We start from the raw sequence: 25,270 nt of genomic DNA, 5'->3' as shown, positions 1-25,270 counted from the left end.
CATATTCATTACGCTCATCTCTTAATGGAGTGGGTAAGCATACCCATGCATTACCCAACAAACCCATGAAATTCTAACTAATACAAACGACATACGCTGCTTCTTTTGCTGGTATCTCTCTCTCTCTCTCTCTCTCTCTCTCTCTCTGAGATTCAGGTCGGGCATCAGTGGGATGGGTCGTGGAGGACGGGGTGTGCAGAAACCGGAGTTGACGGGTGGTGGATAGGATCGCGGAGGGCGAGGTGGGGGAGGTTGGTCGCATAGGGTGGTAGTTCTTTGGATTCCCAATCACTCTCATTGACTTTCATCAATTCCATTTCTTAGTAGACCAGCTAACCGAACCAACATAAAGTTAAGTCCCTTGCAATTTACGTGTTTGGAAAAACAGATTAGAGGGTTTTTTTAAATAACTTTAACGATAAGCTTCCGGTACTATTCACTTTAACGAAAAACCACATTTTTACACTAAAAAGTCAATTCTGGTACTATCGCATGCAACCAGGTAAAATTTCGTTAAAAATTACCTGCTATCAAATCCTTCTGGTTGGCAATATTAAACAATTATTAAACAGCACCAAATTCAAAAGCAATTATGCCATAGAAGTTTCTGACGTACCAAAACAGATTACAACGCACAGCCGGAAAAAAGAATTAATTAGTTATATATATATAACACCAATTTGCATGGGACGACCATGACTTCTGATTCCATTATCCACAGCTTAAACCATCGATCCAGTTTGAACTTCCCAGAGAGAGAGAGAGAGAGAGGGAGAGAGAGATGGCAGGTGGTGTATTGGAGGTCACATTGGTTGAAGCTCAGGGTCTCAAGAACATGGATTTTTTTGGTTTGTTTAATTGCATAATTCCATCATTTCAGTATTGCTTTTCCTCAAATCTTTTTCCATGTTTAATTATTGTGTTCATATATTCTTGAAATTTGCAGTAAAGATGAACACGTACGTTATAATCCAATGTGGAAATCAAAAGCATACAAGCAACGTGGCCAAAGGTCGGAATCATGACTAAAATGCAATTCATGACATATTTTATGCTCATATTGCTAGTCGATAGATTTCATATGTGCCGACCAATCAAGGATAAGGACCATAAATAATTGTCCCGTTCGCATGTTTTTGGTTAATGATCGCAAATGAAATTAATTGGGTTAGTACTATATATTCAAATGCAGGATCAGGAACGAAACCAATATGGAATGAAAAGTTTACATTCAACGTGGAATATCCTGAAGGCGCAGATCACAAATATATGCTTTGGTTTCGTATCATGGACACCCAAAAGCTCTTGGACTATGATGTAGTTGTCGGTGAATCTAAGTAAAGTCCTATGCATATATCATTGTTACTTTTATTATATTAATTGTCAAACGTAAGATTTGAATTCAGAACTTTCTCAAATAAATTAAAGACTAAACGCGAATAGACCAATTGTTGGATATAGTACATGCAACATAACATCTGTATTATAATTGGTGATTGGCATGCAGGGTGTACGTGAAGGATGTGATAGCGTTGGGCACAGAGAGAGGAAAGGCTGAACTTCGATCTGCAAAGCACAGAGTTGTCCTTCAAGACAAGACTTATGCCGGAGAGATCTCTGTTGCTTTAACTTTCACTTTAAATTCATAAGCAAATTGTTGTTCAAAATCCAAATGTTCTCAGCTCACGAATAACTAATCATTATTGCTTAAATGTCCGTTAAGCCGTCTTAGCTCAGCTGGTAGAGCGCGTGGCTTTTAACCACGTGGTCGTGGGTTCGATTCCCACAGACGGCGTTGTGATTTATTTTTTGGGTTCATTTAAATAGAATAAGAAAATAAGGCCCAATCTATCTGAGACAACTATAAAAGCAACTCCAACCTTGCAAAGGCCCCTTAGGGCTGGCTATTCACTATTGAATCCATCAGGTGAATAGTAATTACTTTTTGCATTTTTACCCCTAAAATTGAATAGCACTAGAATAATAAAATATTAATATTTTTTATTTTATAAAATAATACAAAATAATTTTGTTTGTAATTTCAGATAAAGCACCGAGAGCATCACAATAATTACCTACCATTTCTTCACATCGTGAACTTCGAACTTGTATATTTGGATTCCTGGCAACTTTAGGAACATAACTGGGTCCTTGCATGCACGATCGGTGCACTGGGAAGTGCAGTGATCCTAGACCCTAGAGCTTCAAGCTCTAGCTTGTAGTTTCAGGTGAGATTTCCTTGTTCCTTTAAATATTTCGGATTTTATTGTTGGTGTTGTGATTCCGAGTGAAGACTTAATGGTTAAATTTTGTTCTTTTCACTGTGCATGCTTTCTATTTCGTTTTTCCAAAATCTGGTGAGCTCTGTGACCAAACCCGGCCAATCTCGACCATGGTTGTTACTCACAGTGGTAGAATCTTGTTCCCTTTCATTTTAGCATCATTTTTGTGCTTAAATTACAATTTTTGATGGAGTTTTAAGTCGATATCAGAATCGGGAAAAATCCCTGGCAAATATTCCGGTATTCTCAGGCCAGCGATTTGTGCTGGGCCTGTCGCTCAGGCCCCCTCCGGCGTTGAAGCCCGCATGGGCTGGACTTGATCTCCCCAGCGATTTGGTCCTATTCTGTCCACGGTCCATCGGGCTAAAGGTCCCACTGGACTTGCTCTAAGGTTGGTCCATTGGGCTACAAAAGAAAGATTATGTTGGGCCGCCCTTTATAAAATTCTTCACTAAATTTAAATGTTGGACAAAATTTAAATTCATTGGTGCTTAGGCCTCATTTCTCAACTCTTTAAAGCTCGTTTGAAAGTGTTTTTTGTCAAAAGTGTCTTCAATTATTTTAAAAGTATTTCCAAACGAGCATTTAGTCCTTTAAAAACATTTGTCAAATGAGCTCCAAATAGTTGAGATTGTTATTGAAAATATTATTTTCACACTTCTTTTTTTATCTACACTTTTATGCTTAATTCGGTACTTTTTCTTTCATTTATTCAATTCAATAGCTAAAAAATGCTAGAGAAAAGCGAACATCACTCCTCTTAAATTTTAAAATAATATAAATAAGGTAAAAAATAGGTAGCCTTACAAGCAATTCGTGGCCTCTTGACATTGGCGTAGGCTGCACTGTAAATTGTAAAATTGAAGAAACAAGTTTTTGATAGGATTCCCAAGTATATACATTCGTATTCTACCAATCTCCATGGATATGATATAGATCAGCCCTCACAAACTCAAAATCCAATTTGTATAAAGATTCCAAATATGTGACTACTTGACCAAAAGCATACAGAAGGGATTATATGTGAGTAGGTCAAACAATTCTGCTTTTTACAAAACAATATTTTCTTCTAAATTACTTTAATTTACAGAAACGGCACTTCAAATTCAAGTATTGAGACAAAACACATTGCTCTGACCAACCAACGGCTAGTCTAGGGTCGCAATACTTTTTCTAAAAATTGTTTTTGTTGTGTTGTGAGAATAAACAGCTGTGAAAAAAAAAAGAAAAAAAAAAGCAAAATAAGTGTTCGATAAACTATAGTCCTAAAAGTGCTATTAAGTTTGTGAATATGAAAGTTTCATCAATTGGTATTGTTCACTTACCTCCAATGAAAACAAAGGTTTTTATGAGAAACATTTGTAAAGCTGCTCAGTTGTTTTGGACCTGTGATTTTGAAACAAAAACGTTTTTTTTCCTCATTTTCCAAACATGTTAAGGCTCCAATTTTTTTAAAAAGCTATTTTTAAAAAAATTTAAGCAACACGAAATCAGCCATAAGTTAGCAAACATATGCTACGTTAGAAGAATATAAACCGTTAACAATTGACATCCTAAACTGCAAAAATCTTTGCACCAATGGAGTTTCTTTTCTTACACCGAAAGTTGTGAGATAATGTGGTGGATAAGGTATAAATGCCACCAACGTTTTCTACACATCTACATGGAACCTAGCACCGCCCTCTAGGGTTTGCTTTTGAAGCATTGAGCTTTTAATTTTGGAAGCAAATAAAAGAGCTTGAATTTTAGCATCTTTGACACATCCATCTTTGGTTTTGTTTCAATGACATCTTCACCGTCCGTTCGATGTTTTGTGTGCTCTTTGGTCATATATATGCACAAAAAGGACCACAAAAATTGATTGCAAGAAAGCAAATAGACAACCAATGTTAATTGCCTCCAGGGGGGAGTGAAATTGAAGGGCATTCAAGATATTAGCAAGCTGTGACCATCTGATAGGAACCATTTGACAACATGTGTTTGCGAAATGCATAAAGTTGTAACGCAATCGGGACATATTTTAATTGTTCTTTTCAGAATATACCTCTATAGAAAATATTTCAGGTCATAAGTGCTATTAAAAGTGCCTTCAGTTTGCAAGCTCTCTTACAAGCTAAACATGAATCAAGTTTAAACTAATGGAAAATGGTAGTTCTGTGGATGCTTTAGGTAAAAGGAGTAACTAGGACGAGAAAATTTCAAAGGTTGAGGATTGACATCAACAAAAAATTTATGGTGCTTTGAAGTATGAGATGCCCTCAAGCTTTTAATCGTTAAATTTTTATTTTATGCTTTTCATGAGAAAAATTATCTTTAAAAATTTTTAAATATCTGATACTTCAAAGCACCATAAAAAAAAATCTTTGTAGCATCAAATTACATTTGTCGTGGTACAACATGGTTAGGAAAAGAAGAGTAATTACGAACAAGTCTGAGTGGCAGTTGCAGATAGTATTCGGCAGATATACTCACCAATAAAGGTGTGCCACGCACACTAACTACCTCAAACTGGTTGGTGCTAATCTACCAATCACATATGAATACTCAATTTTATAAGAGGAAATTATAGCACTGGTTCCTTAATTCTAACCCTTGAAGTAATGATCTCTCAACTAAAAATATGTGACTATTGATCCCTTTACTCATCAAAATGTGCAGTTATAGCCCTTTTCGTCAACTCCGTTAGAACTTCAGTCAAAATTTGTCATGTGTCACGTACGTGAGGCTGAATGAAGGGGCAAATGGAGAACCAAATGAAAAAAATTGTAGCAATGGTCCCTTAACTTTAACCTAATTGTAGCAATGATCTTTCCAACATAACTCATTTTGATGGTATTCTGACGAATTTGACGGAAAAGATCATAGTTCTACGTTTTTATGAGTTAAGGGACTGATGGTCATGAATTTTAGTTGAGGGACCATTGTTCCAATTGGGTTAAAGTTGAGGGGCCATTTGTACAATTTTCTCATTCTATAAAGAAAATGGATGATCCTAGAGAGACCATTTACTTCAACCATATTGTGTAGAGCATATGACTATGATTGATGGTTGGATTCCTTTTTTAAATCATTAAATTAGGAAACACAATCATTAACGGCCACATCATGTGGCCTACAAAACATGGTCTCCCTAGCATTTTAAAGAAAATGCTCTAAAACTTCCTTTTTCAGTTTTATCTCCATTCCTAAAAGATGATATTATTGACGCTTTAAAAAAGATTACGCATTCGTTCAAGTGTAATTTTTTTTCCCTTATATTTCTATGTACTTGAAGTGCATGATGACTTCTATGAATTGCCAATAACGGCTCCTTCTTAAAAGGAATTGACTGATATTACGAGACCTGATTTATTTGAGAAAGATGAAACATTAGAGTTTTTCTATAAAATAAAATAAAAATTAAGAGAATAAGAACTTTGCACTCATCGGAGTTCATCCAACATTTACTTTATTGTAAAAATACCATATAAGAAATTATTTGTAAGCCACAAGAGTCTTTGGGCATCTCTCTATCGAGATTCACAAGAGGCCTTCGGCAACACTATAAAATTTCAACTTTTAGACCAAAAATTCAGTAAGTTAGGATAGAATCCTCTTTGATCTCAAAATGTATGGTTCATTAGTTTCTCAGAACTTAATTCGAGCAAAGTAGCTTTTTCCTATGCCAAATCTCTCAAAACTCAAGTCCAAACACTCAATGCTAGAAATTTTACCAAATTTAAAATAATAGAAAAAGAGAAATAATTTTTATACTATCTTTTTTTATTCTAAACTCTTGTGAATATTTGATCTTTAGTTTTTCTATACTTTATTCAATCCAACGGCCATCAATAATAACTTCTGCGAATATTTGATCTATAATTTTTCTGTATTTTATACAATCCAATGGCCATAAAACATTGTTGAGTGTCAAAATCATTTCGCATGAAAATCTACAAAAACCTAAATCAATACTTATTTCCAGTGAGAGTGGGTTCGACGATGGCACAACGAGGCATGAAAGGGGCAGCGCAGTAGCAAGTATATGGGTCTTGGGCATGGTGGGGGCGTTGTACGGGTGTACATCAATAATTTTGAGAAAAATTATGGATTTTTATTTTTATTTTTAGTAAATGTAGAATGATTTATATTTTAGAAAAATTTGTACCGAGTAGCACATAGTTTTATTAATCAAGTATCAAACTCGTGATCCATCATACTTTAAAATCTTTCATAATCTAATATCAGAGGGGGCCCCAATGACGGATTTTTTTCATTGTTTGGAAGGGGGGAGGATGGATTTTTTTTTTTTTTTTTTTGAGTAAATGTACAATGATTTATATTTTAGAAAAAATTGTACCGAGTAGCACATAGTTTTATTAATCAAGTATCAAACTCGTGATCCATGTAAATCATACTTTAAAATCTTTCATAATCTAATATCAGAGGGGGCGGTGGGTGGGGGTGGGGGGGGGAGGAGCGAAATGTGCAGTCGCAAATGACCCCAAATTTGAAGGGGCCCCCAAAATTTTGTCATCTAATATTATGTAATAATGTTCTATATTTAGAAAATGGCTATTGTAATGCTAGGAAGACTAAATGATATGTCACCAATAGAAAATGAGCCCGTATATCAGCTCATATGTCTAATTTACAAAATTTAGTCTACAAATTTAATCTCCCTAGCATTACTCAATATAAAAATTTGGAGTACAATGACATATTCTAATTGTCAATAATAACATCCCAAAAAACAATGGTTTTTCAATTTTATTGTATAATAATGTCATATTTTCAAGTGAAATTTTAAAGTTTTTTTTTTTTCATGTTTGGTTGTTTAAGATTGAATTGCTTTTGATTATTTAGTGAAGGTTATGCTTGTAGCTTTTTTAATTATAATTAATGATATATGTAAACTTACAATTAGTGAGTGCTAAAGTTTGTTTTGATTTAAGTGATTATTTTCTAATATCAATACATTGTTTTACTTTTTTAAAAACTATCTTAGGCCATCTCCAACCTAGGGCTGGCCAGAGGGCTCGTTTTAGCCCTCTGACCCTCCAAAATATTAATATTATAATGAACAGTACAAGACCATATTTGCCTCCTTCTCCAACCGAGGGCCATAGGGCCAAACATAATTTATTATTTAAATTTAAAAACTATAACAACTTAAATTTAAAAACAATAACTTAAATTTAAAAATTACAATGTATATTTAAAAACTACAACTAAATTTCAAAAACGACAAATTAAATTCGAAAACAACATTAACTTAAATTTAAAAACTACAACAACTTAAATTTAATATCCATAATCAACATCATCTTCATCATCCGCCATCGTATGAATATAGTCAGAGGTAAACAACTGCCGTCGGCTCATAATTTCATTTTTTTTTTCCTATCAAAATAAGTCTTACTCATTGGAGTGTAATTTGAAGTGTTCCTTTCCATATTTTTATCATCCATCTCTTTTTGTATTTGTTTGGCCCGTTCTTCATACCTACACTTCTTTTCTTCCGCCTCAAGGGCATTTTGCTCCGCCAATAATCGCAATGAGGCCGCCACTTCATGTTGAGCTGCGTAATCATCATTTGCCTTGCCCTTTTTCCTTCAACCTTCGTGCCTTGTTTCGTCCCATAGCCCTAGGTATGAAACCTTCACCAGAAGACAGATTTTCTACCCTTATTTGTTGAATGGTTGGAGATCCATCTTCATCCATATCTGCAGCTGAGGATGTAGTTCCGAACACCAGTGTAGGAGCTCTCTGTGATGGATCTTCAAATAACACCCATCCTTTACAAATTTCCCAACAACTGTGAAACTGAAAGGGTTTCGAGTTGCTGTCTATATACAATTCTTGGGCTTGGTGTACCTAGAAAAAAATTAAAGGAAATTAATTTATGAAATTAAATGTAATATAATTAAATATTTAAAATAAATTATGAAAACACTTACTTCGTCATAGTAATTAGCGCCGCTTTCATGTCTACTTGCGGCTGCTAACAATGCTTGATGCCATTTGTTCAAACTTGGTTGAAGATGTTTCTTCCATCTTGAAGAACAAGTCTCGTGGTTTCGAATATTCACTTGAGTAGTGCCTTCATAAAACTCTAAGTATTTTTTGGACATACGAGTCCAAACATTGTCATTTGTTTGACAATTCCCCCTCACACTATCTTCCGACACCCATCTATAAGCCTTGCAAAGAGCTTCATCTTTTTTCCGAGTCCAAGCCCTACCTTTCATTGCAAACGAGGCCATTTCAAAATTATTAAAAAAAATGAAGGATAGATTTTTGAAAGAGGAAGGAAAATATGAGAATTGAAATGGTGTAGGAATGATGAAAATTTTGTGAGGAATGGCCCAAAAAACCTAAAAAAACAAAAAACAAATTTTTTTTTTTTTTTTGAATCCGACGGTAATTGGCGCTAGCCAACCCTTTTAGATTCCGTGGGGCCCTCTCAGATTCCATGAGTCATCTGGCCTAGCCCTCGGTTGGAGACAGTTTTCGGGCTATTTTCGACCCTCTAGACCCTTCGGTTGGAGATGACCTTAAGAAGAGGCTCTTTTATAAATTTCGCAAAGGACCCCCGAAATCTCAGAGACGATTTTGTCTAATGTGTGTAGAAAAATACTCCTTATACTTTGCATTGGAAGAAGGGCACATAGGAATTGGAAAGGACAAGTGAATAGTTAAAGGATTTTTTTTTTCCCTTCTCCAATTGAGTTGTTGAAGTATTCTTTTAAAAAACTTGAAGTTGTCAGGTTGTTTTTCAATGTTTTGGCAATGCCAACTTCAGTTTGTCTATAGAGAAAAGAACTTTGTAACTGATAGTTTAACAAGTTATAGTCTTGATTTAGATTTAGCTAATTTTTATTTTGATATTCTTCCTTCTTGTTCAATTCGTTTTATTCATGATGATCGACTAGGGATGTCATGGTCTAGATTTATTATTAAATAGGTTTGTTTGAGCTCTTGTCCCCGTTTTTCAACCAAAAAAAAAACTATACAATGCATTTATAAAATGCATATAAAATTTGATGGATAATCAACGAGAGCAACTTACATGGTACAAATATACTAGTATCGTAGCCTCTCATGCCTTTATACAATTGCAATGTTATGTAACGAAATATTGACACGTTGATTAACTGATGTATCAGCGTTCCCGTGTCATGTAAATTCTTCTCGTAATCAACGGATCATTCATGAGAAGGACATTATCTTATTGAGTGAGGTGGTAAGAACCAACTTCTGAAATCAAGGAAAGAAAGGACATGCGTATGCTTAGCATCTCCGAAAGGAGGTAGGATGGGCAAAATTCCAAGAGGCCATGAATGCGCCTGTGCAGAGGAAGTTGCAAAGGTGAGACCGTGATGCAGTTTTCCTCCGGGCAATCTGGTAGATATGTTCATATGGAGCCAGTTCTTCCCGTCTATCATCACTACCTTCTAGGCAATAAACGTCATGGCCCTCCATCCATTTCAATTCAACATTATCATCAATTTTATTTCCATTTTTTAATGTGATAGAATAAATTACAACTTATATTGAATTATTCATTCATTAAAATTTTAAAAATTGAAAGATGGCAAACAAAAAAAAGGTATGCATTTCCCTTCTATATCTTGCATTTATAGTATTTTTGCCTTGATGGATCTCTCTCTCATTTAATAAAAGTCTAAAATCTCCGTTTACTAATTGGTGGCATACTAGGCAATCCGAAATATTTTTTTTTAATGATATTCAAGAAAAGAGTATTCTAAAAGAATTCTTAAACTTAGAGGAACTTGCAGTCCCCCACCTTACCGCTCGACCATTGCCGCCAAAATGATACAAAATACATGAAAAAAAAAAAAAAATCCTTTTGCCTTGTATTTTGAATCTGAATCCCGTTTCCTTAATCCCTTGTTTAAATGAAATCTTTCTATTTTTGTTTTGGGTTTGTGATAAAATCAAGACCTGCCGAAAAATGAGGTAATTAAACTGGAATATTATCAGTCAATATGATTAGTAATGTGTTGCAGGTTTTGCATTGTCGAGGTAATTAAAGTAGCAATCGAGCTTAATTTGGATGACGTACGTATGTTTACAATATGTGCAGCTTTGGCCAGCAATAGTTTTCTCCTCTTTGAAATTATTTTTCTGTAGACGGTTTGATGTAATGTTGAAATTTATTTAATACAATCCTTTTCTTTTTTTTTTGATAAAGACAACATTAATCCAACCAAAAACCAATATAAAAATAGGATCCATCAAATCCACACAATAAATTAATCTGGATTCTTAAAATTTAATTCAACGGGTACAAACAGAAATCTCCTTTAAAAGTTATAATAACTTTAGGTTAAATTTCAAAAGTTCGAATTAAGTGATTGAATGAATTTAACGAAAAAGATCCGCAGAGAGGATCTCTTTCCATAAAAATAACCCATACACAGAAATTAATAGACTAAACTCAAATATATTATATTATATATTAAAAAGGATATAGGAAGAGCTGCGGGCTGCATGTTGATTCTTTGCAGCCGCTTCAACTCCTTTTACACATATATATCATTTGGCCGGATGACTTTAATTTTTACCAGCCTCCCACTTAAGCAAAAAAAAGCACCAAAAGTTAAAAAGTAAAAGTTGCCGCACACAACACACTTGAAAAGTAAGTCACTTTTCTACCTATCTAGTCACCCAATTTTAACTTTTAACCCCCACATCATCTAGTACTTTACTTTTAGCTCCCACCACTCCAAATTTTCCCGGGAAAATAGAGGAAAATCCGAACGCGGAAAATTAAGCTTTGGATAATTTTAAAAAGAAAAAATTAAAGATAGTGGATAAGCTTTTCTTTTTCCCTTAATTTTAGACGCGGAAATTCTTCCCGGTGAAAGTTTGTCCGAACTGCCAATGAGCGGGCGCCACGTTGAGGGTAGTGGAGGTGCGCCTGTCACTGCCCGTGACTCTGAAGGACAGGGTCTGGCCCACCAGGTCTGCGTTGGATTGCCAGTTTTGCCCCCAGTTGCGGCTCATCGGCATCCACCCCGTGTTCGCGCCTTTCACGCTCACCCTCACGATATCCCCTGCGCCCGCGACGTTGGTGATCAGAACCAGGTTGAAGTAACGGAAACCGTTAATTGTGAATCTCACTCCGCCTTGCTTTCTGCACGGAACTCTGTAGAAAATAAAAAATCAAACAAACAGAGTCAAAGTTTAGTTACTGCGGTGCCTTGGTTAATTACTGCGGTTAAAAAGTCAATTGAGGAGGTTTGACTGGCAAATTTCTGATGCGGGAGTGGTGCAACTTCCCATAAAGTTAGTACCTTTTCTACACACGCGTCGAATGGCGTGAAATATCTACAGTAACCCTAGCAAGGTCAAAAGACTTCTATACCCTTCTTGCGTTGGGTAATTTACACTCTACACTAAACCAAGGCACAAGGGTTTCCGGGTGAGGCTAGTTTAGTCATTTTAAGCAAAGTGGTAAAGGGAAAACGGGTTCCCGTTGGTTATTTTCGGGTAAACGACGTAAAACGGGACGGATGATTAACTAACATAAGAAAGGCTCTGACATTAAGATCTGTTTGGTTCGCGAGAAAATAAAAACATTTCTGCTGTTTGGTTAAATAGAAAACAAGAATGTTCTTAACAGTGGAGCACTGTATTCTACGCTTGTTTATCGGCTGCCAAACAGGATTTTATAGGGAAAAAAAGAAAAAAAAGAAGAAAACTTTGAGTTTTAACGACAAAATATAAATGATAAATGAATAGTACTAAGATTGACTTTATAGGATAAAAATATGATTTTCGTTAAAGTAAACCGATAGTTTTTCGTTGAAATTCCTTTAGAAAAGGTAAAAAGTAAGAAACGACGAGGGTATTTCCGTCCAAACGAAAAAGAAACGCAGAAGGAGCGAAAGAAAACAGAGACCGACTGTGACTGTGGGGTTTTGATTTACTCACCGGCGGTAAGAGACGGGGACGATGCCGGCCTTGTACTCGGCGATCTTGAGGAACATGGGCATGGCGAGGTCGAAGTGAGTGCGGGGAGGGTTGCACCAGCCGCCGTCGTCGCTGGGCTGAGCGAAGTTAGGAGGGCAGAAGTTGGTGGCGGTGACGAAGATGGAGGGGTTGCCTGGGTGGCACCACCTGGGGTCGTCGCCGCACTTAATCTCAAAGCAGGCGCCGCAGCTGAGGCCATTGTTGAACAGAGCAGTGCTAAGCGCAGCCGTGTTGACGCCGTAGCCCTGGCTGTAGAGGTTGCCGTACCCGCAAGCGCCACCTGAAAAAACAGAGAAATGAGGGTTTTAGGAGACTCAGAGATTTTGAGTAGAAATTTAGAAAATAACACGGGTTTTGAAAACCAGAGAGAAAAGGTGAAGAAATGAGACAGATTTGTGAAGAAAAAAAGTCAGAAATGAAATGGGTTTATTCTTTTTTGAAACTTATGAAATGGGGTTTGGAGAAAAAGAAAATGGGGACGTACCCATGGTGCCAGAGGCGTCGCTGCCGCCGTAGAAGGTGGCATGGGCGCCCTCCCATGCGCCACCAGTGTAAACCCCTGGGATTCTGGCGTTGGCCGCCATGAAGAGCGAGAGCAGGGAAGCAATGCAGAGCATGCGAAGGAAAGCCATTGCCGGAGAGAGAGTCAGAGAGGGAGAGAAAGGAGTGAGAAAGCAGAAGGAAGAGAGAGTGATGGATATAGGATTGGCGTTGGGGCGAATAGAAAGCGGGAAGAAGGTGGGGGTACTTATGGAGGTTGCGAGCAGGGCATCAGTGGTCTGGATATAATTAATGCCCACTCTCAGATCTTTTTTTTTTTTATTTACTTTTTTATTTATTACAAAAAAAAAAAAAAAAAAGGTTTTATTTTTATTGTTTTTATTTCTTATTTTCTTATTTTCCAAGTAATTTTTTTTTGGGTCACCATTCACTGGGGAAACATGAATTGATGTGCATGTGCACCACACATGGGCTCTCTTCATGTTGATTTTGTTTGGTGAAGTTGGGGGCAAGTTCAAGGGCCAATGGGGAGAGAGGGAGAGCCGATCAGAGAAACGATAAATACACGCTCTTTTCTTCTTGTTATACACTTATGTTTAATTATATTTATTTTTTTGTTTGATTTATTCGATAAGGTGAGAGGCTAAAAGTAGTTTGTAAAACTCAGCCCTCATCCTAATTAATCTCTAGTTAAGCAAATTAGGATTTAATTAGCATGAAATAGATTTTGAAGTTAAGGAGGCCAACCCCATTTGATTTTCACATTGTTGGTGTGAACCTTAAGTATCATGTGTGAACCTTAAGTATCATTAATCCAATGGGTAGACATAATTTCTTTAATTAGTTGTGTGATATCCAACATTACATTTTAAGTGAAAAGGAAAAGGAATTGGAAAAAAAAAAAAAAAAAGAAAAAGCAAGTAACGATAATATTTTGGGATGTCATTTTTGTGCATTTATTTTCTATGTTTATACACTTATGTATAGTCTTGTCTTTTGTTCTCGCATATTTTATTCAATTTAAACGCCAAAATTAACAAATGGGTGTATGGAGAGATAACAAGTGTCCATTTTATAATAATTTTGGATGTTCAGTAATCAAGATAATATCTTCATCGATGTGTCACCCCAGTCATCAATTTATACAGTTATTTTTCAACTCTGTTTATTATAAAACATGTATTGACGCACTGTCCATCACACCAAAAGCATCGATCCACAATTTGTCTTATTTAAATTGTGAAATTTGTTCAAATAACAACTCCATCAAGGTAAAACCAAATAATAATGAGAATTATTGGTCCTTTTTGCTCAAACAATGCTTGAGAATACGTACTTTCACTCTCTCTCCCCCTCCCCCTTATCTTTTTAGTATATGAACATTTCCCCAACTTGTAATTTGGGGAAAAAAAAAGCCCAGTCCAACCAAAACAAACACTTAAACGATCAAAAATTTAAAAAAAAAAATCGCAGTGAAAATCCTATATATATATATATATATATAGGATTTGTTCAAAAATTCATGAAGAATAAAACAGGAAAAATAGTAGTGAGTGGAAGTCACATTTGTGCTTGTATCACAAGCTGAGCCATCAGCAATGGCTGCAAGTTGTTGAGAAAATTGGCATCTTTCCCTTTTATTTAATTTTTTTAATTTAGAAAGGAAAAAAAAACTGTAAAATTGGAAAAACGATAAGAAAGATGAAGGTGGGTCCCAATAGCAATCTGGAGACGGATAAGTAAAGCGCGTAAAATGTGGGTCCCAATCTGTCCGTCTATCGTTAGCAGGGTAAGAAGATTCAAAGGGTGAGGCAGAGTTTTTTTTTTATATGTAACGAGTTATTTTTATTCTTATATTATTGTGACATTATTTCCTATTCACGTTATAGTTAGCATAGTTTATTTTTTTTTATCATTATTTAAAGATAACCAAAAGAAAAATTCATTCTATTTGGAAACCGCTTTGTCATCTGTATAAATCACTACAATTAACTGTTCATCATCAAAATGTTATAAATAAAATTGTTGATTTGTTTGACAAATATGAACAGTTAAACAATCTCCAAATTGAATAATTTTTTTTAAAAATAATATTTTAGATGATGAAAAAAAAGTGATTAATTCTGATTTTAATGTTTGTATGACAAAACAATTTCATGTCATCTTTGACAGATAAATGAATACTAAATTGTAACAAAGAGCCAAGTGTTGTATGTCAGCCAGCCACATTGCAAAGAACAATTTACTTAGAACGAATTTATTGTTACTTAATCTGGACACAACGTGAATCTGTTTTGTATAAGTCCTTCTCTATCGCGCGGCACACTGGCCATGAGCCTAACCGTAAGTAGGACCCACCTTGGAGGGTTCACGGTGCATGGCTCGTGCTTACTGCGGCGGGGTCAGGCTTTTTTCCGGGTTCTAGAGTCTTCCCTTATAGTCTTATTGCCTATGATTGGGTTGCGCACATGGCACGTCCACCAATACCAACTGCCTGCCCTCCTTTTTTGTGAAAATCCATTTTAATTGCCTCCATTTATTTTTCCATTTATAAACATCATCTATTTGTTTCCGGAGAAAGGGAATTCAATTATCTACTTCTTATATAAAATATATTCAAAAAATAATATATGTACATATATATATCAAGAAGAGAAGCCCAACTTGAGAGCTACTTTACAAATATAGTAAATTGCTTCAATTGTATCTTGGATTTATTTTGGACTAGTGTGAGCTTAACTATTTGGCTAACATTGCCCTTTTGGTGTCTTGTAGGTATCTAAGGAGGAAAACCTCGATTTCTATTAACTAGTCTCGTGATGAAAGATATATGAATATAATTGAACATCGTCATGCTGATTCTTTTAACGAGTCATGTTAGGTTGCAGAGATCTTTGCATGATTCTAACAATTAAGAATCAATCAGATTATGTTGTTACATATACGGCTTCCATCTAAACTCTGATTGGAATTCATGACTCGTATTAACATTTCAATAAAATATCATGCTAAATGAATTTACGGTGTATTAATTAAGATACTACTCAACTTTAACCCTTATTAGAATTAGTAGTTGTAGGTTGTTAGGTCTATGTATTTGGTGTGAGTACACTATCCATGCTACGAGGGCAAATGGCCATCAAAGACCATAAGGCGCCGTGAGTCAGAGGGCGGAGGGAGGGAAAGACCGAAGAGTCATGATAATATTTAAGGTTTTTTTTTTTTTTTTTTTTTTTTTTTTTTTTTAAAGGAGAACAACTGGTGGCAAACCACGGTTATCCACTCATTTCGGAGGCCAGGAAGACTCATAGAGGTATTTTAACCTCCTCCTGATCACAAATCTAGCTTCTACACCAGAAACGAGTTTCAAATCCAAGATCTCTAATTTTTAGTTTTAAAGTTTAAAGCTTGCTAGCTGAAAGTTGAACCATAATTGCTGAAATCCTCATCCAAAGGGTTCAATATCTGCATGCGAATGGAATTATTGCTTTCTCTTTTGGATGAGGATTCTCTCCCCACCCTTTTTTCCTCCGCTTCCGTACTTCCTCTGACAGTTTTGTTTTCTTCTTTCTCTCTTTACTTTCTTCTTCTTTCTTTCTCTACAAAGATAAAATCTTGAGTGTTCAAATAGAAGAAAAGAAAGAAATAAAAAAATAAAAAAGGAAAAAAAGAGGAAAAAATCCTTGTCCTCGTTTTTTGCTTTCCGTATATGTCTTCCTCTAGACTCCTCTCCAATCTCCATATCTCACTGCATGGTGCATGCATGTGCCTTCACTAATTGCCACCTTTCCCTTTTCATTTTTCTTCCTTATTTTCCCCCTAAATACACCGATTAAGTCTTTCTCTTTCTTTTTCCCTACTTATTTTCCTATATATATATATATATTAATTGTTTATTCCATGAGTATAAATTATTAAGTTTGTACTTGAAATATCTTAAACTTGTCTTACATTAGGTTTTTAATAAGAAATTAATGTGTTTTTATGCCGATTCACTTAACTTATTTTCGCACACATTTTGCATCCATTTTTCATATATATTAGTTATCAAATAAACTAGGTGGGTAGACATAGCATCACTTGAAAACATTAAGTAACGGCACATAACATGTAATGTAATGTGATGCTTTTTCTTATTTATAGTCCAATGGTTGGGAACGAATTCCAAACCTGTATTTCACACGGCACGTTCTGAGTGCAATTCTTGACGCTGATGAATCACACAATGGTAATCAAGAGAAGGCTGAAATGCCTCTGTGAGTCTTCCCGACCCCTAAAAAGATAGATTGTCATGATGAAGCCACAATGTGCTGTATATGGCTAAATAAATTGAATAAATATAAGCACATATGTTAGCATCGTGAGATAAATGGAGAAACATGTAACATGATCAAATGATAATACCCGCACACTAAATTTGACAATATAAAATTAATGCATGGATTAATTCTGCAGAATATTCCACAAAGAGTCGATATTATAGTCTGTATACGTGGAGTTTTAACCTGCATGCATGTTATGTGTTTTTTTCCCCTTCTTTTGTTAAACTTTTGGTCTTACTTATCATTCTCACGTGACAATGTGTCACACAAGGGGCACATATGTTGCTTTCACGACCACATTTTATAAGCCAATTGATTTTGTGCGGAGTAGTCTAACTTCTTATAAGTTCTTGTAAGATTTTTTCTTTCACCAATGTATAATTATTTTACCTTCACATACCACAGCTTTCACCCACCATTGTGTGTTCATTCATTAATTTCATGTTTGGACCGAATGTGTTATAGGAAACACTTCTGTTTATAAAACGCTTTTACACATCGAAAGTTCTATAAAATTTGAAGTGCTTAATTATGAATAAGTACCTCTCCAAACAACACTAAAATGCTTTTATAACATGAAAATACTTTTAAAGTTTTTATTAAACAATAAAAAAGCCTATTTAGTTATCTTTTTAGTTTTTAGTTTTTATTTTTTATTTTTTATTTTTTTTATTTTTTTATTTTTTTATTTTTTAAACAGTTTGGAAGAAACCCTAAATCTAAAGTACACATATTGGTGATGATATGGTTGAGAGGGCATGTGTGGGGGCTGGTGGGTGCAGCCAGCTAGCTTGTACTTTTTGACACGTAATGTGTTAGGAAGCTAAAAGGTATCCCACTCATGCGCGCACCGACCAACTAGATCTAGCAAATCTGCCAGGTCATCATCATCATAATCGATCGGCAATGGAGTTATGAAGGTTGGCTTTTGCCCCAACTAAACAGTACCAACCCCATGCCATGCATGGCAAGACATGTGAACGTGTCACCCAGATCTCCTTGGATCTCTAGCTACCTCTTCATCTCGATTTCCTTCTCCTCCTCCAAATTTTCCACGCACGTTTTAATGTGAATTTGTAAGGGGGATTAATGAAGCATGTGAAATGTGTGACGTATGGCGTTGCTTTAGCTTAGAACGTACTCAGCTGCTGCATGCTGCATGGTGCAACGCTAGCACCACTCTGCCCCAGCTCGCCTTACGGCCTTCATTTTTGTGTGTACGGAACTCAAACTTTGTTAAGTAATTCAAATGTATCAAGTTAGTTATGCATGCATGGGGCTTTGCTTAATTAATGTGTAATTTGATATCATAGGACATGATAATTTAAAATTAATGATTCCCATCACTTTGTCTTTTAATTCTTATTTATACATATTAATTGGATGTATTTATAACTAATTAATTATTAGTATCTGTTTTAAGAAAGAAGGGTGAAATTTTGAGAAATGCAAAACAAATTGCACAACTATGTACATTGTAAAGTTTAAAAGACTATCGTTGAATAGTGCCATCTCTTTTCTAACTTATAAATTGATATAGCACATAACATGACAGTTGCTTATTTGATGCAAATAAGCGAGGTTTAAATATAGAGAATAGAATAATAGCGTTCATGTTGAATACAACGAGTGTGTATAATCATTTATATATTATATCTTAGTGTATAACTGAGACATAGATTAAGACTATAATTAATCTCTAACAACATCTAACCAAACTCCACTAAACAATGCAAACTGTTTTGACTCCTAACTAATAGAACTGACTTTATAACTAACTGTATGAGCCGGTTGATAGGCTTTCACTACTTCAGTTAATTTCATGTGCTTAGTGAAAGCCTAAACTAAAGTAGTGAAGAATGGTGGGTAATAAATTAGGATTAAAATTGATCTAGAGTTCGATTCTCTACAATGTAAGAAAATGTAAATCAGAGTTAACGAGGCCAAAATATAAACAATACATGAAACATTTCAATATTAGTTGAGAGTCGAACAGAAAAGTTTGAACATCAATTGGTTTTTGTAGAATTGATAGATCAAATTCTATCAAAAGATAAAACTGATAAACCAAATCAACATTTGATTTGGGTTTTCCAAAATTTCTCTGTCTCATTCATCATCTGGAACTGGATGGTGAGTGATTGGTTTCTAAAAGGGTTGACTATGATTGCATTGCATGTGTAGTTTTGTACGGGTGAATACATAATAAGCTTCTTGGGATCCAAACACGATCGCATGCAATTTGATGATTATATATTTCAGAAGAGAATTAGAAAATATTCTTTCATCTTGGGGCGGTGTAATTTTATGGCTTTGAGAATAATTGCACTCCAGTGAGATAGCCCTAATCATGAGCTCTCTGTACGTACTGCGCATCAACATTTTAAAAGTTTGCTCTCGCTAGCTATGCCTCCCACTTGTATATATAAGAGAAATGCTAATTAGAAGACTCCGTCAAAAGTGAGATTTTTTATAAATTTTCTGTAACCTCATATTTTTAGCATTATGTTCTATAATATTGGTACGAAAATTGAGATTAAAGTGTGAGATGTCAGAGAGTCTTCTTAGCTTTTCTCCATACAAAAATGATATTCTTATCATCTATTTGTATCATCTCTCCAATAGAGATGGAACCTACATGAGTTGGTGGGTCTTACTTGTATTCCCACTTTGGAGGATGAACTTATTTCTTCACTTGCAATATTGTAGTTTAATTGTAGAAATTTCACCATCGGAGCCACTCAATTTCTTAATATTCATTTAAAGATCATCCTTATAAAAAAAAAATAAAAATTAGATTGAAGTTCGTTTACTCATCCAAATTGATCAAATAAATCAATAATATATAGTTACTAAGTAACATATTTATGACAAACCGTATATTTATCTACTACATTTGAATGACTAAACGAATTTCGATTCAAATAATTTTTTTATAGGGATGATCTTCAAATGAAGATTAAAAGAAATTTAACATCCTAAATATGAAATTTTTATAATAAAGATAGGTTATTTGTAAGTGAAAAAATAAACTCATTCCTCCAAAAGGGAACCACAAGTATTATCCTTTAGGGGATTATATGTATTTGCCCCCGATTCCAATCATGTCTATCGCATATCGATTAATGGGAGCTTGTATCAACTTTGCTTCAAAAGTTAGTTTGATGAATTTTTTTATATGAGTTAAATCCCACTATATGTCAAAGCCAAACAAAACAATAAACCAATGCTAATAAAATGGGTTAGTTTATGTTTTGTAACAAAATGATATTCAAAGAAGTAGTTTGATAGCTATTTTTTTTTTTCTTTCAAAATTAAGCCAAAATTTGATAATTCACCGTATTAGGTTTCAGCTTTTGCTTATCAATTTTTTTTAAACGAAGGCTGATAACAATGATTAAACAAGTTTGTAGTTTTCAAATTTTTATTACCATGATAATTAAAAATTGAAACATTTATTAAATGAGCCTAAATCACTTTAATATACGAAGTACGCGTTGGAATAAAGGTTTGGTATTTTGCTCTGACCAATTGTCCTGTATGCATTATAATGCTTAATTGGGTTCATTTTCTTCTTCTTTTTTCAACTTTGTTTTGGGTTTTAATGGGTTTTGTTGTGAATAGACGGTTCAATCTCATGTTGATTCTGCTGGAGAATAGAATTCTACATTGGTTATATGACAAAATAATATACAATTAATATATGAGAGTTTTCACTCCTAATATCACTGAGGAATTTTGCGATAAAAACCAAGACCTAGCAGTAGGTTGTAAAGTTGAGACAACATCCTGATATTGGTTGTGGGTCATGTTGTACCTATAAAGTTTATCATGGTATCACAGCAGACTATTCTTTCAACACAATCTGGGTGTGGTTTAATGAGCTTGAGTTTGCCTCCTTAAGTTGGGTTTTTGAAAAGTTGTGTAAGCTTCAACTTAAGGATATTGAATGATTGGGCCCTCGGAAAATTGTGTTGATTCTAGTCTCTAAATGATGACCATTGACCAGACTCTCAAAAAGTTGCGTTAACTTTACTATAATGATTTGACCTCCCGATGTGGGAATTGATTTCCCTTGTGACCCCTTGTAGGGCCACTTGTGATGGAGCGTGTTGGAGGATAGGATTTCATACCGGTCATATGACAAAAATATATATAATTAATATTTGGGAGTCTTAACCCCTAATATCACTGGGACTTTTTGTGATAAAACTCAACACCACCTAGCTATATATAATTAAGTTGAGACAATATCGGTATTGATCTAGACCATACTGGGTCTATAAAGTTTAGCAGAACCAATCCTTAGGCAGGCAGCCTGTAAGACCTCTGTTAAAGAAGTGTCTCACAAATTCAAAATAATAACACTAAGCTTGTTTATTGATAAGTAGACACCAAATGTAATATATAAATTGGTTAATATAATCAATAAGAGAATCGATTCTCTTTTATTTACTTTATATTTGGAATGTTTAGGCCTACCTAATTCATAAAAAGGGGGGCTTGCTGTCCATTTCGAAATACAGCAGTTGATGATCAACAAGAAATAATGAGTAATGAGAATTCTAAATGCATGCAACTAACATATTTTGATCCTTATAAAAATAAAAATAAAACTTTATATATGCAAAAAAAAAACCAATTCAATATACATTTTATTCTAATTAAAAAATAAAAAAATATTTTTAAACACAGCCATGCATTATTGGCAGAGACGTGAAGGGCATGCTAGTTGACATTAATTTTTAGTCATTAATTTTCAATTTATTTGATCTGACAATCGAAAATTAAAAGAATGTATAAGAAATAAAAATATGTGTGTGAATAGCGCAACCTAAAAGTGTTCCGTTTATGTATAGTATGAGAGGGGAGTTAGCCAAGGGCCATATATGATATATAGCTAAAGTATTAACGTATATTATTTGAGGTTTGACCATTGTTTAATATTTTAGGCATGATCAGGAGCAGGAAGTGACCATGTTCAAATTAATTCTGCTGTTTTCTAATCAAGGGACAGTACTCCAAATTATTCCGTACCCTATTATAAGCAAACATACTTTCATGTTAGCATCATCTGCTTATCATTAAATTATGTGATTATACTTATCGATTACTCTAATTAACATAAATTTGTTCATATATAATACAAACCTTTTCATTAAACAGCATTGATATTAGTATTTTCTTATCTGCAGAACACAGTAACGTGCTAATGGTGTTCTAAATTACACATTATTTGGGTGCATGTATTGACTTTGTATTTATAAATGCAGTGTCGAATTTTTGACTTTGTATTTCTAAATGGTAACGGTATTCTAAGTTATATAATTTCTTGTTTGACACCACCTTGGACTTTTAATTAACAAGAAAAAGAATGTACACTTTGTGGAAACAGATAATGTGTACGGCTAATTATATATTGCGAGTTATAATAATACTTTATATATCTATAAAAGAGAACTCAGATTTCTTATTGACCACTCTTTCTCGGTTGCACGTTGTTAAAAGCATTTGTAATTTTTAATGGAAAATATGCCTTCCTTATCGAACTAGCTAACTAGTTTATGACAAAGTCTTTGCCAACTGATTTATATATGTAACCCTTAACATAGGCATCCTCATGAAAATATAGAATTGTCACACTTTTAATCATCCTAATATAGTTAATATTATTAGCTCAATTCAGCAAGAGTAATGCTATGTAGACAATTTTTTTGGACCACATTTGCAAGTCATGTGATGTGTTACTAATATGAATTAAGCACGTTAGTCAATACTTAAGTAATAATTCAATCATTAACAATCATATCATATGGTTTACAAATATGGTTTAAATTGATGGTCTCCTAGCATTACCCATTCAGCAAATGTACATTTAAACCATAAAATTTATTCTAATGGTGGGGATTGACTCGAATTCATCAAGTTGTGCTACAACGGATTTTGGTGCTTAAAACTATAACCTATATATAAATACACCTACTTATAACAAATACATTGTTAAAAATAAAATCATATTTTGTTGTCTAGATTCAAACCCGAATTAACTTCAACTAAATAATCAACTATTCAAGAGTTGTCGCAATTTATATTTGCCAATAATATTATCTACTTTCAAGTTTCAAAAAATACATTGGAAAATAGTACAGGAATAACAATCTATATAAACTATCCCACATGGTAGAGCTAGGTGCGTGAATATGCCATGAAAATTTAACTAAGAACAAAGGGTGGAGTGGATGGTGTGACAAGAATGATCGGCAGCAGCATGCCATGTGTGTAAAAAAACTTATGATCGATCAGAGGGAGGGATAATAAGGACCAATGGATAGTATGCAAGGGGTCCTCTAAGGACCACTTTTCCCTGACCTATCATCCATCAACAGAACTCTTGCAGATTTCTGCTCTTTCCATGTGATCTCTCACTCCTCTGCAACCGTTAATTTGTCCAAGCACAAATAGGTTTTCTACCTAACCAGAGCGGTTGCGACCTCTCTATCGGACACGCACAGCACGAACCTTATCATATTTATTATTTCCTTTTGTACATGCATGCATATGTAGTTTGTTATCAATTTTAGTTCAAATTAGGGTTCTACGCTGCATACGGAACCAACAATGTACAGTGTGAGTTTGTAGTGAATGTTAACACAATTTGGTTGTTCTGATTAATCTGTACCCTAATAGAGAAGAGCGAATTGCATCAGTCTTCTGATGTCAATGCGCCTGTATTTAGAGGAGAGTTATCTCGCCAATCTAATAGTTGCATGTGTGTTATATTCAGTGTGATTTTCTACCCACTACAAGAAAATGGAGCAACAATCACGAACCAAGCACGGCTGTTGTTGGAGTAGTTATTACTAAAAGCATGGTAAAGAATCAGACAAAAAGTTAAAAAAAAAAAAAAAAAAAAATTATCATACATTGGACTGTTTGTCACGCGTTTAACAATAACTATGCCATCAACAATTATACTTGCTCTGTGGTTGTTACCCCTTTGAATAGAGTGTTCTAACTTGAGAAGACAGTTATTGAAATGAATTATTGACAGAAACAGAAAAATGAGGTAAATATCATCTTTTTTCCCAAAGAATATACGAGTTAAATTTCTTGTATGGTCGTTTTATTATGAGTGCATCATCTTCTGATATGATTTACAAACAAATTAAAACATGTGCTTGCATGTCAGATTAGCATGTAATGTTGGCACAGAGTATGGGACACCTGCAGAGAGGCTGGCTAAATAAAAGGACATGAGTAGAGTACCCATCAAACTTCTAACTTGGATCGGACCACAAATAAACTCCGAATATTTTGAACAATAATGTTGGCCTTTTTGAAAGAAAAAAAAAAAGGCTAACTACATTTTCCACTCTTTATGTTTGGAGCAATTTTTAAAATAGGCCAGGATGTTTCATTTTTCTCACATTGCCCCCTATATAAGGTTTTGAAACTGTATTAATTTAAACATTTTGTCCAATGAATTGTTTAAATCTTTAATAAACTGATGATATGGTGAGTATGAAACCCGTAACTTGGTTGACATGTAAACTACATTTGCATCACATAGCCTACAACTCATAAATAATAACTTAGTTGACATGTAAACTACATTTTCACCACGTAGCCTAAAATCTCATAAATAATGGATACTAAGACGTTCAAATATATAAGGTGTAAATTGATGCAATTTCAAAATTTTAGGGGCAATGTGACAAAATTAAAACCTCGTGACCCAATTTAAAAATCATCTCAATCAAATTTTGAGGGTGTTAAATGTAGTTAGCCTAAAAAAATATGTTGGCCAACTTGGCCAACTAATTACCCCGTTAAATTAGTAACCAAAAGGAATCTTAGGCTGGAAGTAATACAGATGATGAAACTTCAATTCAATGAACCAAACACAGGCTCGATCTCGGTGTTTCTAGCCTGCCCCTACCACCACTATCAAGTCCCACATATGTCAATCCATCAAACATGTTGTAAAGCCCTTTGTTTTCTTTTGGATCGGTGCATGAACCCATCAGCCGATATCAACTCAACCCTTGTGTTGGAGTTGGTTTCACTTGCTATAGCTCTTGGCTGCGCAAAAGAATCCCTTTCTTTTATTATCGAGAAATGAAGACCGAACTCAGAACCTCGTCTAACATTGAGAAGAGAACTACTATAGTCCTACTAGACCAC

The 25,270-nt window shown here is 34.6% G+C and overlaps 2 protein-coding genes and 1 non-coding gene across 3 annotated transcripts; 2 read left to right on the top strand and 1 right to left on the bottom strand.

Annotated features, from left to right (window-relative positions):
• The first annotated feature begins 781 nt into the window (after positions 1-781).
• On the top strand, positions 782-1,649 carry LOC137744873 (elicitor-responsive protein 1-like). Its single transcript, XM_068484682.1, has 4 exons — positions 782-848; positions 947-1,012; positions 1,193-1,337; positions 1,508-1,649. Exons 1-4 carry the CDS (start codon positions 782-784, stop codon positions 1,647-1,649), a joined length of 420 nt encoding a protein of 139 aa, XP_068340783.1.
• A 73-nt stretch (positions 1,650-1,722) lies between these two features.
• On the top strand, positions 1,723-1,795 carry TRNAK-UUU (transfer RNA lysine (anticodon UUU)). Its single transcript has one exon. It is a non-coding gene; the product is annotated as a tRNA-Lys (tRNA).
• An 8,925-nt stretch (positions 1,796-10,720) lies between these two features.
• Positions 10,721-13,003, bottom strand: LOC137744848 (expansin-A4-like). Its single transcript, XM_068484656.1, has 3 exons — positions 12,748-13,003; positions 12,225-12,543; positions 10,721-11,436 (listed from the first exon to the last, which is right to left on the bottom strand). Exons 1-3 carry the CDS (start codon positions 12,893-12,895, stop codon positions 11,127-11,129), a joined length of 777 nt encoding a protein of 258 aa, XP_068340757.1. The 5' UTR covers positions 12,896-13,003; the 3' UTR covers positions 10,721-11,126.
• Positions 13,004-25,270: the final 12,267 nt, after the last annotated feature.

This window comes from Pyrus communis, chromosome 9 (assembly GCF_963583255.1).
Source record: "Pyrus communis chromosome 9, drPyrComm1.1, whole genome shotgun sequence".
NCBI lineage: Eukaryota > Viridiplantae > Streptophyta > Magnoliopsida > Rosales > Rosaceae > Pyrus > Pyrus communis.
Note: the sequence above shows the minus strand (reverse complement) of the source record. Positions and strands in the feature narration are given on the sequence as shown.

Coding starts and splice junctions, on each gene's coding strand:
- LOC137744873 (XM_068484682.1), top strand. CDS start 782: ATGGCAGGTGGTGTATTGGAGGTCACATTGGTTGAAGCTCAGGGTCTC. Junction 1,013..1,192: donor TACAAGCAACGTGGCCAAAG/GTCGGAATCATG, acceptor ATTCAAATGCAG/GATCAGGAACGAAACCAATA. Junction 1,338..1,507: donor GTAGTTGTCGGTGAATCTAA/GTAAAGTCCTAT, acceptor ATTGGCATGCAG/GGTGTACGTGAAGGATGTGA.
- LOC137744848 (XM_068484656.1), bottom strand. CDS start 12,895: ATGGCTTTCCTTCGCATGCTCTGCATTGCTTCCCTGCTCTCGCTCTTC. Junction 12,544..12,747: donor CGACGCCTCTGGCACCATGG/GTACGTCCCCAT, acceptor CTGTTTTTTCAG/GTGGCGCTTGCGGGTACGGC. Junction 11,437..12,224: donor GTCCCCGTCTCTTACCGCCG/GTGAGTAAATCA, acceptor TATTTTCTACAG/AGTTCCGTGCAGAAAGCAAG.